This window comes from Pygocentrus nattereri, chromosome 9 (assembly GCF_015220715.1).
Source record: "Pygocentrus nattereri isolate fPygNat1 chromosome 9, fPygNat1.pri, whole genome shotgun sequence".
Lineage (NCBI taxonomy): Eukaryota > Metazoa > Chordata > Actinopteri > Characiformes > Serrasalmidae > Pygocentrus > Pygocentrus nattereri.
In genome coordinates this window covers 1,074,348-1,091,399 of record NC_051219.1, presented here as the reverse complement: position 1 = coordinate 1,091,399, position 17,052 = coordinate 1,074,348, and the positions used below count along the sequence as shown (strand labels likewise).

The following is a 17,052-nucleotide window of genomic DNA, read 5'->3' as shown; positions in this document are numbered from 1 at the left end:
CTCCAACATTCTTTGCCCAATATATCCACTATTCCTCCTCAACACATGTCCAAACCATCTCAACCTGGCCTCTCTGGCTTTATCTCCAAACTGCTCCACCTTCACTGTCCCTCTGATCTGCTCATTTCTAATCTTGTCCAGCCTCGTCACTCCCAACGAAAATCTCAGCATCTTCATCTCCGCCACCTCCAGCTCAGCCTCCTGTCTTTTAGACAGAGCCACAGTCTCCAAACCAAACATCATAGCAGGATGCACTGCTGTCTTGTAGACCTTTCACTCTTCCACTCTTTCACTCCTGCTGCTATCCTTCTGTCACACATCAGCCCTGACATCCGTCTCAGCAAATTGCACCAGGATTCATTTTTATCAAACCAAAAACTGTCATATCTGAATGCACCCTAAGTGTGTGGAATTTTTCTGTTGCTCTCTACAGATTGGAAAGATGCAGAATTACAAAGAAGGGCTACACTTATCTGGCTTCAGGGCTTAAATCAAACCCCTCTCACTTGAGAGAGCTGAACTTGAACTCTAATCAACCAGGACAGTCAGGAGTGAGTGTTCTCATTAATGTACTGGAGGATCCACGTTGCAAATTGGAAAAACTAAAGTGAGTTCCTGACAATTTATACACACACAGAGTTCCCAATATGACTACAGCAATGTCTTTAGGATATAATGCTTCCTAAATGGTCACTCTAAGCCATCACCTGTTGCCACCTAGCTTATTTGATAAACTTTATTTACTGAATATAGATACACAAGTCTAAAGAGATATTGAAGTCTTCACAGTAAAGGGTCTTCATTGTCATGTTTTTTCCTTTTTCAATGGAAGACAGATCAGCAATACTGGTGAAAACACACAAAATATGGATTGGTGTTCTTATGTTGAAATAAGTAAAGATGTCTTTTGAATCTTATTGTGGTAAAAACTTGGATGAACAGTGTTTATTGACACTAATCATAATCATTTGACAAAGAATTCCTGAGCCAATGTGGTGATATCCATCACAGAGATACAATTTCCAATATTCCTAGTCTTAATTTACTCCATCTCAAATAATTTTGGGATAATCAGGATGGGGCAAATTTTAAAAAATAACAAATTTGATTTTATGAAAATGAAGCATAAAAAATCTTGTCTTTGTTTTTCTTTGTTCACAAAGGAGTACTTTAGATTTATTTGCATTTTACCTATTGTTTCAATTGTTTAGAAACTGAGGTTTGTGTTTAGATCTGTGTGTGTGTGTGTGATCTCAGTGTTTTGATGTATCATTTCTCTCCCAGCATGTGTAACTGTAATCTCACAGAGGAAACCTGTTCAGCTCTGTTGTCAGCTCTCAGCTTCTTAAGTCTGAGAGAACTGAACCTGAGTAACAATAAACTGCTGCAGGATTCAGGAGTGGTGCTGCTCTCGACTGCACTAAAGAAACCACACTGTAAATTGGAGACACTGAAGTAAGATCATCACATTTTCATTGTCGAGGCACATAAATCCGACAGCAATCATAAATCTCACTGTTTGTGATCATATACACATGAACATTTTGCCTCATTTCTGAAAATATTGAAGTTTTTGAAGTTGTTTGCATGTGCATGCAGATAAAAACCCCAGTTTATTAAAAAAGGATCAATTTCTGCAACAACTGCTAACAACTTGTTAATATTTTATAAGTCAGTCTCCTGTAGGTCTTTATCCATATATGTCAAAGTCAGTCATTTTATTAGCATGATAATATTAGGTTTATTATTGTTTTGTCCTGAAAAAAAGAAGATTAATTACCTAACAAATATAACAACTCACATTACATTCTGCCATTTTTGACTTTTACACTCTCAGAGCAGGACACGACATTTTTGGTCTTTAGGTCTTTTAGGTCTTTTTGTCTTTGTCACAAGTACAATAAAAAGTGCTCTCCAGTCAGTGCAGTTGGATAAAAACTATGAGTTTTTTTGTCCTTGCATTAATTGACCTGTACCGTCTGCCTGAAGGCAACAGTTCAAACAGGTAATGACCAGAATGGTGTGTGTCCTTTATAATGTTCTGGGCTTTTTTGCGATAAAGGGAACTGTGTAGTTCTTCCAGAGTGGGAAGAGGGCAGCTGACGATCTTTTGGGTGGTGTTGATGACCCTCTGGACTGCTTTCCTCTGAGCCACTGTGCAGCTGGTGTACCACAGGCACATGCAGTATGTTAGTATGCTGTCACTGGAAGCATGGTGAAAGGTCACCAACAATCTTTGTGTGATGATGTTCCTCCTGAGTGTTCTCAGAGGTGTTCACACTCCAGGATAGGCTCCCCTCGATGTGGACTCCCAAGAAGCGGAAGCCTGCCACCCTCTCCACGTAGTCCCTGCTGATGATTAATGGTGGGATCTCTGTTTTCTTTCTCCTGTAATCTATGATGAGTTATTTGGTCTTTGAGGTGTTGAGGAGCAGGTTGTTGGCCCTGCACCATATTGCCAGCTGCTCTACCTAATCTCTATAGGCAACAAACCCCCATCCCCACCCCCTTGGAGATGAGCACCACCACTGTGGTGTCATCTGCAAATTTCACCATGGTGGTGTTGTGATGGACAGGGTAGCAGTCATGTGTGTAGAGGGAGTAGAGCAAGGGACTCAGCACACAGCCCTAGGGAGAGCCAGTACTGAGGCTTATGGCCATGGATGTATAGTGGCCCACTCTGACCCTCTGTCTGCGATCAGAAAGGAAGCTATTCCACATGCAGTTGGTGTGTGGTCCCCCAGTTTGACCACTTGTTTGTGAGGCAGGATGGTATTGAATGCAGAACTATAATCCACAATGAGCGTCCGCACATAGCTCCCCTGCTGCTCCAGTTGTGATGGTGCAGTCTGGAGTGCTATAGCTATGACATCCTCTGTGGATCGGTTTGCTCTGTATGCAAACTGGTGAGAGTCACAGTTGCGGGGTAGGGCTGCTGTGATGTGGCTACGGACCAGTTTTTCAAAGCATTTCATCAACACTGGGGTGAGTGCCGCTGGCCAGTAGTGGTAGTGGGGTTTCTTGGGCAGGGGGACTATGGTTGAGGATATCAGGCATGGTGGGACAGTGGACTATTTCAGGGACTGGTTTAAGATCTTTTTACAGATTCCAGCCAGCTGATCTGCACAGTCCTTCAGCACGTGTCCTGGAATGCCATTAGGACCAGTCACCTTCCTCGGATTGACGGCCCACAATGTGCGCCTCACATCATGCTCTTCAATTATGAAGTTTATGCTGCTGTGGGCCATATGTTGTAGCAATGCTGTCATTAGTGCTGTGACCTCAAAGTGGGAAAAGAAGATGTTCAGCTTCTCTGCCAGTGCAGGGTCATTTCCAGCATCTTCGAGGTTGGTGCAATACAATAAAATATAACATATAAGTGCAGCTTATAATTCAATGATGATTTAAGTGCTGTGTAAAGAGACGGTCTTCAGTCTACGTTTGAAGACAGCGAGAGGCTCTGCTGTTTGGACAGCCAGTGGGAGTTCATTCCCCCACCTGGGCTCCAGTACAGAGAACATTCTCCACGCTTGTCTTCCACGCACCTTGAAGGATGGCGGGTCAAGCTGAGCTGTACTCAAAGGGCTCGTGGTACCATTCGAGATTTCACCATTGCCATCAAGCTGGTTGGGGCTGGTCCATTTTTGGCTTTGTAGGCAAACATTAGGGTTTAATACTAGCATGAGTGAAATTTCAGGATCCTCAGGACATCACCCCACCTTCTTGCCAGCAATTAGCAGGACAATAAGTCAACGTTTATTATGTTAATTCACAGAGAAGCACTGAGGCAGCAGCTCTGTGGTGCATCCAGTAACTACTAGTACCATCTGTCTTTCTCTCCCTGTCTCTGTAAATATATAAATATATAACATACTGATTGTTGTTGGTAGTAATGTGTTTTCAAGAAAATGGCCTTAGTTAGACAGATCCCCAAAACCCAGTTTTGACCAGACAAGACATGATCCCTGAGATGATTTCAACAAGAGCGGCCAACAATGCATGTTCTCTGTCTCAGCACTTCCAGTCAGCCAGCTAACTTTGTCATACTAGGAGAGCTGAACAGACCTGTTACCTTTCCCTACTTTTTGCACCAAATCAATCTTGCATGTTGATCTGCCCTGCTGTTTAATTCTTTCTCCTCATAAGGAAGACTATCAAATGGCTTTGCCAAAGTCAGGTCGAAAATATTAGCAATGTCTGCCATCTTGTGAACCTTGCTAGCTGGCTAGTTCACTCCGACCAAGCCAGCAGTATGAATGAATGACTGAACGAACTAACGAAACGAAATTAAAGTCCAACAAGGAAATGTTGAAATTATGTTAAACTGAAACAGGGAAATACTATGAGTGTGTTTTACAACCCCAATTCCAATGAAGTCGGGACGTTGTGTAAAACATAAATAAAAACAGAATACGATGATTTACAAATCCTTTTTTTAACCGATATTCAATTGAACCCACTACAAAGACAAGATATTTAATGTTCAAATGGATAAACTTTATTGTTTTTTGTAAATATTCACTCCTTTTGAATTTGATGCCTGCAACACGTTCCAAAGAAGTTGGGACAGGGGCAACAAAAGACTGGGAAAGTTGAGGAATGCTCAAAAAACACCTGTGTGGAACATTCCACAGGTGAACAGGTTAACTGGAAACAGGTGTGTCATGATTGGGTATAAAGGGAGCATCCCTGAAAGGCTCAGTCATTCACAAGCAAGGACGGGCGAGGTTCACCACTTTGTGAACAACTGCGTGAGCAAATAGTCCAACAGTTTAAGAACAACGTTTCTCAACGTGCAACTGCAAGGAATTTAGGGATTTCATCATCTACAGTCCATAATATCATCAGAAGATTCAGAGAATCTGGAGAAATCTCTGCAAGTAAGCGGCAAGGCAGAAAACCAACACTGAATGCCCGTGACCTTCGACCCCTCAGGTGGCACTGCATTAAAAACCCACATCATTCTGTAACGGATATTCCCACATGGGCTCAGGAACACCTCTGTCGGAAAACCTCTGTCAGTGAACTCAGTTCGTCGCTCCATCTACAAGTGCAAGTTAAAACTCTGCCATGCAAAGCGAAGCCACATATCAACACCACCCAGAAACGCCGCCGGCTTCTCTGGGCCAAGCTCATCTGAGATGGACTGACGCAGAGTGGAAAAGTGTCCTGTGGTCTGACGTGTCCACACTTCACACTGTTTCTGGAAATCATGGACGTCGTGTCCTCCGGGCCAAAGAGGAAAAGGACTGTCCGGATTGTTTTCAGCGCAAAGTTCAAAAGCCAGCATCTCTGATGGTGTGGGGGGGTGTTAGTGCCCATGGCAGGGGTAACTGGCACATCTGTGAAGGCCCCATTAATGCTGAAAGGTACATACAGGTTTGGAGCAACATCTGCTGCCATCCAAGCAGCGTCTTTTTCAGGGACGTCCTGCTTATTTCAGCAAGACGATGCCAAGCCACATTCTGCACGTGTTACAACAGCGTGGCTTCGTAGTAAAAGAGTGCGGGTACTAGACTGGCCTGCCTGCAGTCCAGACCGTCTCCCATTGAAAATGTGTGGCGCATTATGAAGCTCAAATTACGACAGCGGAGACCCCCGGACTGCTGAGCAGCTGAAGCTGGACATCAAGCAGGAATGGGAAAGAATTCCACCTACAAAGCTTCAACAATCAGTGTCCTCAGTTCCTAAACGCTTATTGAGTGTTAAAGGAAAGGTGATGTAACACAGTGGTAAACACGCTCCTGTCCCAACTTCTCTGGAACGTGTTGCAGGCATCAAATTCAAAATGAGTGAATATTTGCAAAAAACAATAAAGTTTATCTATTTGAACATTAAATATCTTGTCTTTGTAGTGTATTCAGTTGAATATCGGTTGAAATGGATTTGCAAACCATTGTATTCTGTTTTTATTTATTTTACACAACGTCCCAACTTCATTGGAATTGGGGTTGTATTTACACAATGAACAATGGATATGCGCAAGTAATTTCACCAAGCAAACACCAAGAAATGGGTTGCAGTTTGTCTTTGGGCGTAAATAGGTCAAAATAGCTGTCAATTAAAATGGGATTCAGCCTTTTGACTGATCCTCCAATCATCTTGCAGAAGCTCCATGTCCAGACCTGTCCACAGCTCCATTCACCCTCAGAGACGCTCAGCATCCAGGGTGGAAAAAAATGTGGCATTTATCCAATGATTTTACATTTATGGCATTTGGCTGACGCTCTTATCCAGAGCGACTTACAATTTGATCATTTTACACAGGTAGGCCAAGGTGATGTTTTGGAGTCTTGGCCAAGGACTCTTATTGGTATAGTGTAGGGTGTTTTCCCAGGTGGGGATTAAACCCCAGTTTACAGTGTAGAAGGCAGAGGTATTAACCACTACACTAACCAGCCACATCCCAGTGGTCTGATGCATGCAGCTACAAGGAGCCAGTGAAGGAAGCGCAGCAGTGGGGTGATGTGGCTGAACTTGGGCAGATTGCAGACAAGATGTACTGCTGCATTCTGGATGAGTTGCAGAGGCTTGGTGGCCGCATGGGAAGACCAGCCAAGAGCGAGTTGCAGTAGTCAAGCCTTGAGATGACCAGAGACTACACTAGCACCTGGGTGGCCTCTCGGGTGAGGAAGGGTCAGATCTTCCAGATGTTGTACAGGAGAAATCTGCATGACCGAGTCAGGTTCACAATGTGAGTCGAGAACGATAACTGGCCATCCAGGGTCACACCAAGACTTCTTGCCTCTACAGACCGATTAATCAGAGAGTTCTCGAATGAGATGTTGAGGTCATGATGAGGACCTGTAGTTGCAGGGATGAATATCAGTTCAGTCTTGCTAGGATTGAGCTTCAGGTGGTGAGCTGCCATCCATGAAGAGATGTTAGACAGACATGCTGAGATCAGACTGGAAACCTGTGTGTCAGAGGATGAGAAAGAAAATATTAATTGAGTGTCACAGACGCCATTACAGTTACTCTCTTTTAGCAGCTGCTGGACCCCTCTGTGTCATCCAGGACTTCTGGTTGGGGTAGACCCTGATGTGTTTTTCCACTGTGACAGTGTCTGTGCAGTTCTTAATATAGCACAGAACATTGTCTGTGAGCACCTCCAGGTCCTGGTGTTTGAAGACCACCCAGTTGGTCTTCTCAAAGCAGTCCTGCAGCTGCTTGGTGGCACCCTCTGGTCATATGGTAACAGTCTTAATGATGACGGGAGCCATTTTCCTAGCATATGCAGGATTAAAAACAATGACAAATGGTCAGACTGGCCCAGGCATGGCAATGGTCTGCTCTGTAGTCCAGTTTGATGTTAAAATGTACTTGTCCGGGTTGTTTTTTCCCCTTGTAGCACACTTGACATAAACACACAGCCCCCCTCCTTTGCTCTTACCGGAGTCTGCTGTTCTGTGATGACACTTGCAATTCAAGCAATGGTTTGAATGGCTGCCTCCATAGCCTGGCTAGGCCACCAGCCTTGGTTCTGCCTCCTTTCTCTATCCCGCCTGTGCCTCCTCCCTGCTGGGATAGTAATCTCACTAACTTCTCACTAACTCCACTGGAATCTCGTGTGTGTGGAGGAACTTGCTGGTTACGCGTCATTTGTTACATAACGCGATCTTAAGGAGATCGTACCTGACAGAAAATATACAAAACAAGAGACGTCATATACAAGAGCAGCCAAACATGGCATGGACCGGGTAGACACCGAGCCACTGCAGCCACTGAGCCATTTCTCCCCCTTGCTGTAGAAATGTTGTCATATTGACATGTCATGTCAAGTTGTTGAGAAATCATGTTACTATATGAGACGATTTCTCAACAACAAAATAAATTATGTCACAACTTTGTTTGGACTAAACATCTTTAACAATAAATTAACTATACACTATCAATCAATTTATTGTTTTTGCTGCACATGATTTATTAAGTTTGTTCTGATGTATTCCTTTCCTGCCATTAATACCTTTATTTTCTCATTATAAAAATTTGCAAGGGGCTTATTAGAAGCAGGAAAACAGGACATCTCTAGCTTCTTCCACTTTATGGCTTAAATGATTGTCACAGACAGTCATCCTTGTGGTGCAGAAAATAAAAATATATGCATTTTGATAATTTTGAATTCAATATTTTCATTTGGAATCAATATATTTACAAGACTTTGAAAAGGAAAGGCCAAGACACAGTGAAAAAAGGCTTTTTTTAGTGTGAACACTGCGGTTTTAAACTTGGCATGTGACATTATTATATCATTAGGCAGTGGACATATGTTGTCTGGTAGATGTGAGCTGGAGATTAAATCAGTTTCTTCTGAATGTATAAAAATAGGTTTGACTGACTTAATTCAGCTGGCTAACGTACAGGCCAATATATTTCAGCCCACCAGTCTGTATTCTTACATTTCATAGAATCTTTTCAATCAGGTGTTGTCTCTTCCCATGACTTTTGCATTTCTTTTCTTGTTAGTACCAAAAGTATTTTGTATTTTTTCACCCAGGATACATGGTTGTAATATCACAGAGAAAGGCTGTGCAGCTCTGTCCTCAGCTCTCAGCTCTTCAAATCTAAGAGAACTGGACCTGAATAACAATAACCTGCAGGATTCAGGAGTGAAGCTGCTCTCTGCCGGACTGGAGAATCCACACTGTAAACTGGAGATACTGGAGTAAGATTTTCACTTATCCCAGCATGCATGTGTGTGTGCGTGTGTGTGTGTGTTGAAATGTAAGTGTGTTTATCTGTTAGGTGTTTTCTTCTTTTCTCTGCAGGCTGTGTAAATGTAAAATTACAGTTGAGGGCTGTGCTGCTCTGGCTTCAGCTCTAAAATCAAACCCCTCCTCCCAGCTGAGAAAAATTAATCTAAACTGTAATAATCCAAGAAAGTCAGGAGTGAAGCTGCTCTCTGATCTACTGGAGGATCCATACTGTAAACTGGAGGAATTAGAGTGAGTTACTGACTTACTGTCTCTACACACGCACACATACTCACACACACACACACACACACACAGACATGCACACAGAAAGAGGAAGACAGAGATGTTTTTATGTAATATCTGGAGGCGAATATGATTGAATAAATATACCTAGAACAGCTTTTGTCTGGGAATGTTCATGGAACCCTTTTCTGTCACAACTGTTTGTTTGTGAAATGTTTTCCACTGCTTTTGCTCTTGTGTTGTCTGATCTCTGACTGTGACAAGAATGAGTTCATGTTCAAGATTCTCTCGTCTTCTCTGTCTTACAGCATCTGAACACCATCCGCCTGATCTGCTCTCCCACACAGAGGGCTATGAGGAGAGGATGAAGTACAAACGCACGGTGTATGGTTCTACCTGAGTGTCTGATTTTGCATGAAAGTGAAGGAACAATTGCGACAGGCTCAAAGTGAAAGGTGTACAAATTTATTTTCAATGAAATGCAAAATGAGTTTTAAAGTTATAGACAGAATTACTGGTTGCATAATTAATTATACCACATCATCACGCCATCTAAAATTAGAAACTACCCATTTCAAGCATTCCAAAATGAAAATGTCATATTCAAAGAAAACATTGCTTTTTAAAGTGTATCCTAGACAGGGTCGTCGGACCCATGGTGGAGGGGGGGGCATTCGCCCCACCGCTTTTCAAAGAACTGTGGCAACGCCCAACTACTGTTTGAGTTCAGTTTGTTCATGTGCTTTCACTAAACTGTATGAAGCGCTGATCAGCGTGAGCAGGCAGAGTAAAACTGAGCGGCAGAGCCAATCAGAATCTCTATTTTAGCTGCGAGATGCTTTCAGACCTCCAATAACATCTGTCTGCAGAGCTGCAGCTTCACTCAAGCAGGCCCAAAGCCAAAGGCATTCAGAGCATGTGGCCACACCTGTTTTCATTGTTATGTTTTATGTGGGTTTCCAGTACATGTGTGAGACATTTGCATTGGGCTAATGTTATGTTTTAAGTTTTAGGCTAAAACAGACTTTGGTTTGAATACATATAAAGATTTATAGGGTAAATATTACACAAACTATAGCTTATTTAGCCTGGGTAAGCTAATGGGTTATGTAGACATATGGCTCAATTTACTTACTCTTGATATGGGGGCTTTATTTGTTCACTTACATTACATGCACAGGAATAAAAGTTTACCTTAAGCAGCTTAATCTGAGCATAATATTCATCTTTTGGCTTTAATAAACCAATGTTTGAATGTAATTTTGAATGCTGAAAAAAATATAGAAACCATTGTATTTCTCCTGGTTTCTGACATTTTTGTAATGTATTTTGGCTTTGGGTTTAACCGGTTACCAGTGGTTGATTCATATATTGGTAACGGTCTCCCTTCCTGAATGGTAATGTTCATAGTGACACATACAACCAGCACAAACAGTCGCTGTTTACATCAGAGATGTTACAAATGGGGAGACCGGCAACTGGTTGAAATTTGAATTGGGACGCTCGCATGTCCTACTGCGCATGCTTTCCACTGGCCTGAAGCCGCTGGAGTGAAACTGCGGGTGTAAATCTGCAGCTCTGACGTCAAAAACCTCTTTTCAGACCTGCCTTGGTTGGTGCGAACCTGTAGAACTGGTTTTGACATGCGAACACAAAACAACTGAACTGTCCTAATTCAGGAGGGAATTCAACACCAGAGCACATTTTCTCTGTGCTGTCTGCACAACGTTTACTACTGATTCACCATTTCAATTAAATAACAAAAGACAAGCAAAAAAATGACATGCGTTTGATTGTGGATTATGGAGAACATTTTGGCCAAACATCAGCAACCATCAGTAATTATTTAGCAGCATTTAGCCAGCAAATTATTTTATTTATTTTTTTTTTTTTTGAAACAATGTTTTGCCCCACAACTCTTGGAGGTGTGGCACCACCCATGATCCTAGATAATGTTTCTCAACATCTTAAAACATTAGAGAGCATTTCTTCCAAAAAGTGAAATGCCTACTTAGTATTTAACAATTACTAGAGAAATTCCAGTCCTGCATAGCCAAAGTACAGACACAGCATTGGTCCATGTTATGAATGAGCTGAATATTGATTGATCCGGTATGTAACATTACTATTCATTCAGGTGTGCTCCCCATTGTGTTCAGTCTCACTTCTGAATTATATGAAGTTAATATCTGATGCTAAAATGTGTTAGATATCAAACATTTTTCCACTATAATAATTTATCTTTTCAAATATTTTTTAAATGAACTTTTTAAAAATGTAACCCTGTTGTATTTAAGCCTAAAGTTACTGACTATGCTTATATTTATATTTTTGACTGTAACTTGGTGATGGTTTTCATTGTTATCAACTAAGGTATATGCACAGATTCACCACAATCACAGCTTTAATAACAATAAGCCACTTTATGAATTCTATTGATTATTAATTAATTAATAATTCATAATTAATCAATTAATAAGACCCTGGTTTTAGTGACCAGTGCACTATTGGATGTATTAGAAATATAATTATAATAAAGTCAGGCTGTCAGACGGTGATTAGAAGTAATTCTAAACATTATTCTTTGATATGGGACTCACTTCTGAAATCCCAGATTTCGACTTAGACTTAGACAATTTTAGCAAAACTTTCCTGGTGGTCATAAACAAGCACGGCATTTCTAAAACTGTTCGAATCGGAGATGGATCAAATGCCTGGTCCGGTTCAATGCAAGAAATAAAGCATGGGCCCTCACAACAAGAAATGGTGACAGAGACCAATGGCTTGCCTGCAGGCAGCTAGGGAACAAATATACTCACTACATCAGGAAAACTAAAGCAGAATATTGTGGAATATCCATTTTTAATATTTTAATGCTATCACTCTTTGATTTGTGGTGTATTACTCTTATATTTTATTGCTGTTAATCAGTTTACTCTGAATTAGATTTCTTTTTTTACTCTTAAATTTTACTATTATCATTATTATTGTTATTGATATTTATTTTTTATATATTTTTCCATTTTTAAATTCTTTTTACATTTTTTCAAGCTCTATTTTCTTAGCTACATTGTCAATGTATTCTGAGTTGAAATAAAGGTTGATTGATTGATTGATTGATTGCTTATGGTCCGGGTTGAAAACAGTTTGGCAACCCACTAACCCAACCAAAAATGTACAAGCTTAAAAAGAACACTGATTCTGAACATCGACAACGAACACAGGTCATGTAAAAGTATATTTGGTTCAACCCATTATTGACTGAGTGGAACCAGAGCCATTGGGCCGAGCCCTTCAGATCATCTTCATATCAGTGAACTGACCCTAGTCTACATTACAACAGCTCTAACTCTGGAGCGCTCACCCGCGTTCTATATGCATATTCTGTCTCATTTACATATCATTTCCATATGCAAGTCAGTCATGATGTGTGTGCCCCTCCCCCACCTCTCTCTCTGTTCTCTCTCCATTCATTATTTAACTCTTTGAATCTGATATTTTATTGTATTTAGTTATTTCATTGGCCTGGTTAAGGCTTTTTAATCTGGGTCAAGCTTCTCTCTGTGATGTAGTGTGTTTATGCAGTTGATGCAAGAGGTAGACATCTTGACATGTTTGATTCTGTTTGGGTCCATCATTATTCATTGGTCAGCTATGTTGTAGTAAAAGGTCCTTACAGCAGAAACCAGATGAGAGGGGAAAGTGCTTTAGTCTTGAGTAGCAGTTGTAGTGTGTCCAGTTTATTTCACAGGGATTATAAACAATCCAACACTGCCCTCATGTGGATGGGTCTATGCTAACAGTACGGTTTAAGGTAGTGTTTCCCAACCTTTCTTGTGTGTTTCCTGCTGTAACGCTGCCACTTTAACTCAGAAATATGCTGTTAATCAGCTGATGAATTTGATCAGGTGTGTTAGGAAAGAGAAAACACTAAAAAGTGCAGAGTTGAGAAACACTGGTCTAAGAGACAGATGTGAGTTTAATCGAACCCATTCTTTTCATGCAAGTGCTTTGACTGACTGAAAAGGCTGTAGAAACTGGACAAGAAATACTAAAATAAGAAAATGTTCAGGAACAGAATTAAGTCGTTCCTGTACAGGCAACCAAAAACCTGGACATAGCCCTTCACCTTCTCGAATATAAACACCTCAGCCTGTGTCCTCACACACATTCCGCACAAATTGTATGTAGTTTTAAATTTGGTTGAAATCAGACTTCAGGACAATTAACAGATCAGATCAGGTTTCATCATTCAGCAGCTTTGATAATCAGCATGTGACATCAAACACAGTGGCGCACATTAACATATTCTAGCTTAAATGCAAATAATTGAAGCTTTTAACAAACATTTGGGTCACATTAATTAGTATATATTATCTAGTTTTGCAGTCACCGCTTCAGTGATGATTTAAGTATGATGTTATATGTGTTCAAGTGGTTTCAGTCGGAAACAAAACAGAGGCCCTGGGAATAATGGTCTTTGTTTACTTCTGGTTTCTAATATGTTTCAGACCATCTAAATACTTTGAAAATACTGTTCAGCCCATCCGGCTCTATGTGAATAAGCAATTGCCGTCTTAGCTACTAAACCCACCAGTTAACCAAATTCAGTGGAGTGTTAAGTTCAAGTTCACTACCCACACCCAGGGATGACCACTGCCAGACCTGTTGAATCTAAACATCACTTAAAAAGAATCTGTGTGGCAATGTGAAGCAGCTAGAAGGTCTCAAAAAGCAGCACATGATGTCACCTTCTAAAGAGATTTGAATACAGATGCAAAACAAAGTCACTAAAATCTGGAAAGAGTAACAAAGCCATTGCTGAGGCTCTGGGACTGCAAAGAACCACAGCGAGAGCCGTGATCCACAAATGAAGAAAACTTGGAGCGACAGTGAACCTTCGCAGGAGTGGCTGTCCTACCAAAATTTCACCAAGAATGCAGCCCCGAATCATCCAGGAGGTCATAAAGGAACCCAGACAAACATCTAATAAACTGCAGTATATCACAGTATTGGACTAGTATATCATAGTATTGGACTAGTACATCGCCATATTGGACTAGTATATCATAGTATTGGACTAGTATATCATAGTATTGGACTAGTATATCGCAGTATTGGACTAGTATATCATAGTATTGGACTAGTATATCGCAGTATTGGACTAGTATATCATTGTATTGGACTAGTATATCATAGTATTGGACTAGTATATCGCAGTATTGGACTAGTATATCATAATATTGCACTAGTATATCATAGTATTGGACTGGTATATTGCAGTATTGCACTAGTATATTGTAGTATCACAAAAGTATATCGCAGTATTGGACTAGTATATCATAGTATTGGACTAGTATCTCGCAGTATTGGACTAGTATATCATAGTATTGGACTAGTATATCGCAGTATTGGACTAGTATATCATAGTATTGGACTAGTATATTGCAGTAATGCACTAGTATATTGTAGTATCACACTAGTATATTGCAGTATTGGACTAGTATATCATAGTATTGGACTAGTATATCGCAGTATTGGACTAGTATATCATAATATTGGACTAGTATATCATAGTATTGGACTAGTTTATTGCAGTATTGCACTAGTATATTGTAGTATCACACTAGTATATCGCAGTATTGGACTAGTATATCATAATATTGGACTAGTATATCATAGTATTGGACTAGTATATTGCAGTATTGCACTAGTATATTGTAGTATCACACTAGTATATCGCCGTATTGGACTACTATACCATAGTATTGGACTAGTATATTGCAGTATTGGACTAGTATATCATAGTATTGGACTAGTATATTGCAGTAATGCACTAGTATATTGTAGTATCACACTAGTATATCGCAGTATTGGACTAGTATATCATAGTATTGGACTAGTACATCGCCATATTGGACTAGTATATCATAGTATTGGACTAGTATATCGCAGTATTGGACTAGTATATCATAATATTGGACTAGTATATCATAGTATTGGACTAGTATATCATAGTATTGGACTAGTATATCGCAGTATTGGACTAGTATATCATAGTATTGGACTAGTATATCTTAGTATTGGACTAGTATATCGCAGTATTGGACTAGGATATCGCAGTATTAGACTAGTATATCATAGTATTGGACTAGTATATCATAGTATTGGACTAGTATATCGCAGTATTGGACTAGTATATCATAGTATTAGACTAGTATATTGCAGTAATGCACTAGTATATTGTAGTATCACACTAGTATATCGCAGTATTGGACTAGTATATCATAGTATTGGACTAGTATATCGCCATATTGGACTAGTATATCATAGCATTGGACTAGTATATCGCAGTATTGGACTAGTATATCATAATATTGGACTAGTATATCATAGTATTGGACTAGTATATCATAGTATTGGACTAGTATATCATAGTATTGGACTAGTATCCTCTGCATCCTCTGTGTTCCCATTCTGGCGGTATGCAAATTGGTGGGCGTCCAGGGAGGGGGGGAGACAGGATTTGAGCTGTGCTAGGACCAGCCGCTCAAAGCACTTTGTGATGATGGGGGTGAGGGCTACCGGCGGTAGTCATTCAATTGTGATGGTTTGGAATTTTTGGGTATCAGGATGATGGAGGTGGTTTTGAAGCAGCTTGGTACCACAGCACGGGCCAAGGACAGGTTGAATATGTCCGTCAGCACTCCTGCCAGCTCTCCAGAATGCTCTGAGAACACGTCCAGGGATGCCATCAGGGCCCGCAGCCTTGTGGACTTTAATCCTGCCCAGCACGGCTCCTACATCGGTGGGAGAAAGAGTCAGTGACTGGTGGTCTGCAGACACGTCTGCCTTGGTTGCAGTTGTTGGGTTCCCTCTCTCAAAATGGGCGTAGAAATTGTTGAGCTCGTTGAGGAAGGAAACATCAGAGGAGGCGGGGGAGGGGTTGATGGTCTTGTAATCTGTGATAATCTGGAGTCCTTGCCACATACGTCGGGGGTCAGAGTTGGAGAAGTGTTCTTCTACCTTCCCTTTGTAGTGGTGTTTAGCCTTTTTGATGCCCCTCTTCAGCTCAGCCCTGGCTGCACTGTAGGCCTGTGCATCTCCCGACCTGAAGGCGATGTTGCGGGCCTTCAGCAGGAGACGAACATCCCGGTTCATCCAAGGCTTTTGGTTGGGGTACATGGTGATCTGTTTCTGGGTGGTGACACTGTCTATAGTGGTGGAGATGTGGTCCAGTACAGATGAGGCGTACTGATCCAAGTCTGTGTCAGAGAACATATTCCAATCAGTGTTTTTAAACCAGTCCTGGAGCACAGTGTCTGTCCCCTCTGGCCACACTTTTATTGTCCTCACAGTGGGTTTCACACGTTGGATGAGTGGTGAGTATCGAGGTGTGAGGAAAAGGGAGAGATGGTCAGATTGTCCAATGTGGGGGAGGGGTGTTGCTTTGTATGCCCCAGGCAGGTTGGAATAAACATGGTCCAAAGTCTTGTCCCCTCTGGTATGGCAGGAGACATGTTGGTGGAATCTGGGGAGGACTGTTTTCAGGTTGGAGTGGTTGAAGTCACCAGCAACAATAAAAGCAGCCTCAGGGTGTTTGGTCTGGTGTTTGCTAATGGCTGCATGAAGTTCTTTCATAGCCAGCTTAGCATTAGCGTCTGGGGGGACATATGCTACAGTGATTATGATGGAATTTATTTCTCTTGGGAGATAATGAGGTCTGCATTTGACCATTATAAACTCCACATTAGGTGAGCATTGTCTCTCGGTAGTAGCAGAGTTTGTGCACCAAGCTTTGTTAATATAAATGCACAAACCACCTCTGGTCTTGCCGGAGTCTTCTGCTATCCTATCAGCTCGGTGTGTGTGTCGTCCTGCTAACTCAATAGCGTTGTCCGGGCAGCCGTTGTTTAGCCATGTTTCGGTGAAAATCATGACGTTTGAGTCCATAATCCGTCTGTCGTTGGTGATGGAGAGCCGTATTTCGTCCATTTTGTTAGCCAGAGAACGGACATTGGTGAGGAAAATGCTGGGTAAGGGCAGCCGGTGTTGCACTAGTATATCGCAGTATTGCACTAGTATATTGCAGTATTGCACTAGTATATCATAG

The 17,052-nt window shown here is 41.3% G+C and overlaps 1 protein-coding gene across 3 annotated transcripts in view; it reads left to right on the top strand.

Annotated features, from left to right (window-relative positions):
* LOC108410739 (NACHT, LRR and PYD domains-containing protein 12-like) overlaps positions 1 to 11,905 on the top strand; it is a 30,673-nt gene extending 18,768 nt beyond the window's left edge. For 2 of the 3 annotated variants that reach the window (XM_037541091.1, XM_017681973.2), the window contains 5 exons: positions 434 to 607; positions 1,285 to 1,455; positions 8,498 to 8,665; positions 8,769 to 8,945; positions 9,248 to 11,904. In XM_037541091.1, coding sequence (XP_037396988.1) covers positions 434 to 607; positions 1,285 to 1,455; positions 8,498 to 8,665; positions 8,769 to 8,945; positions 9,248 to 9,254 — 697 coding nt within the window. In that variant the 3' untranslated portion in view covers positions 9,255 to 11,904. Of the gene's footprint in view, positions 1 to 433; positions 608 to 1,284; positions 1,456 to 8,497; positions 8,666 to 8,745; positions 8,946 to 9,247 lie in introns of all 3 variants that reach the window. The other variant, XR_005130702.1, reaches the window with a different exon arrangement.
* The last annotated feature ends 5,147 nt before the right edge of the window (positions 11,906 to 17,052 follow it).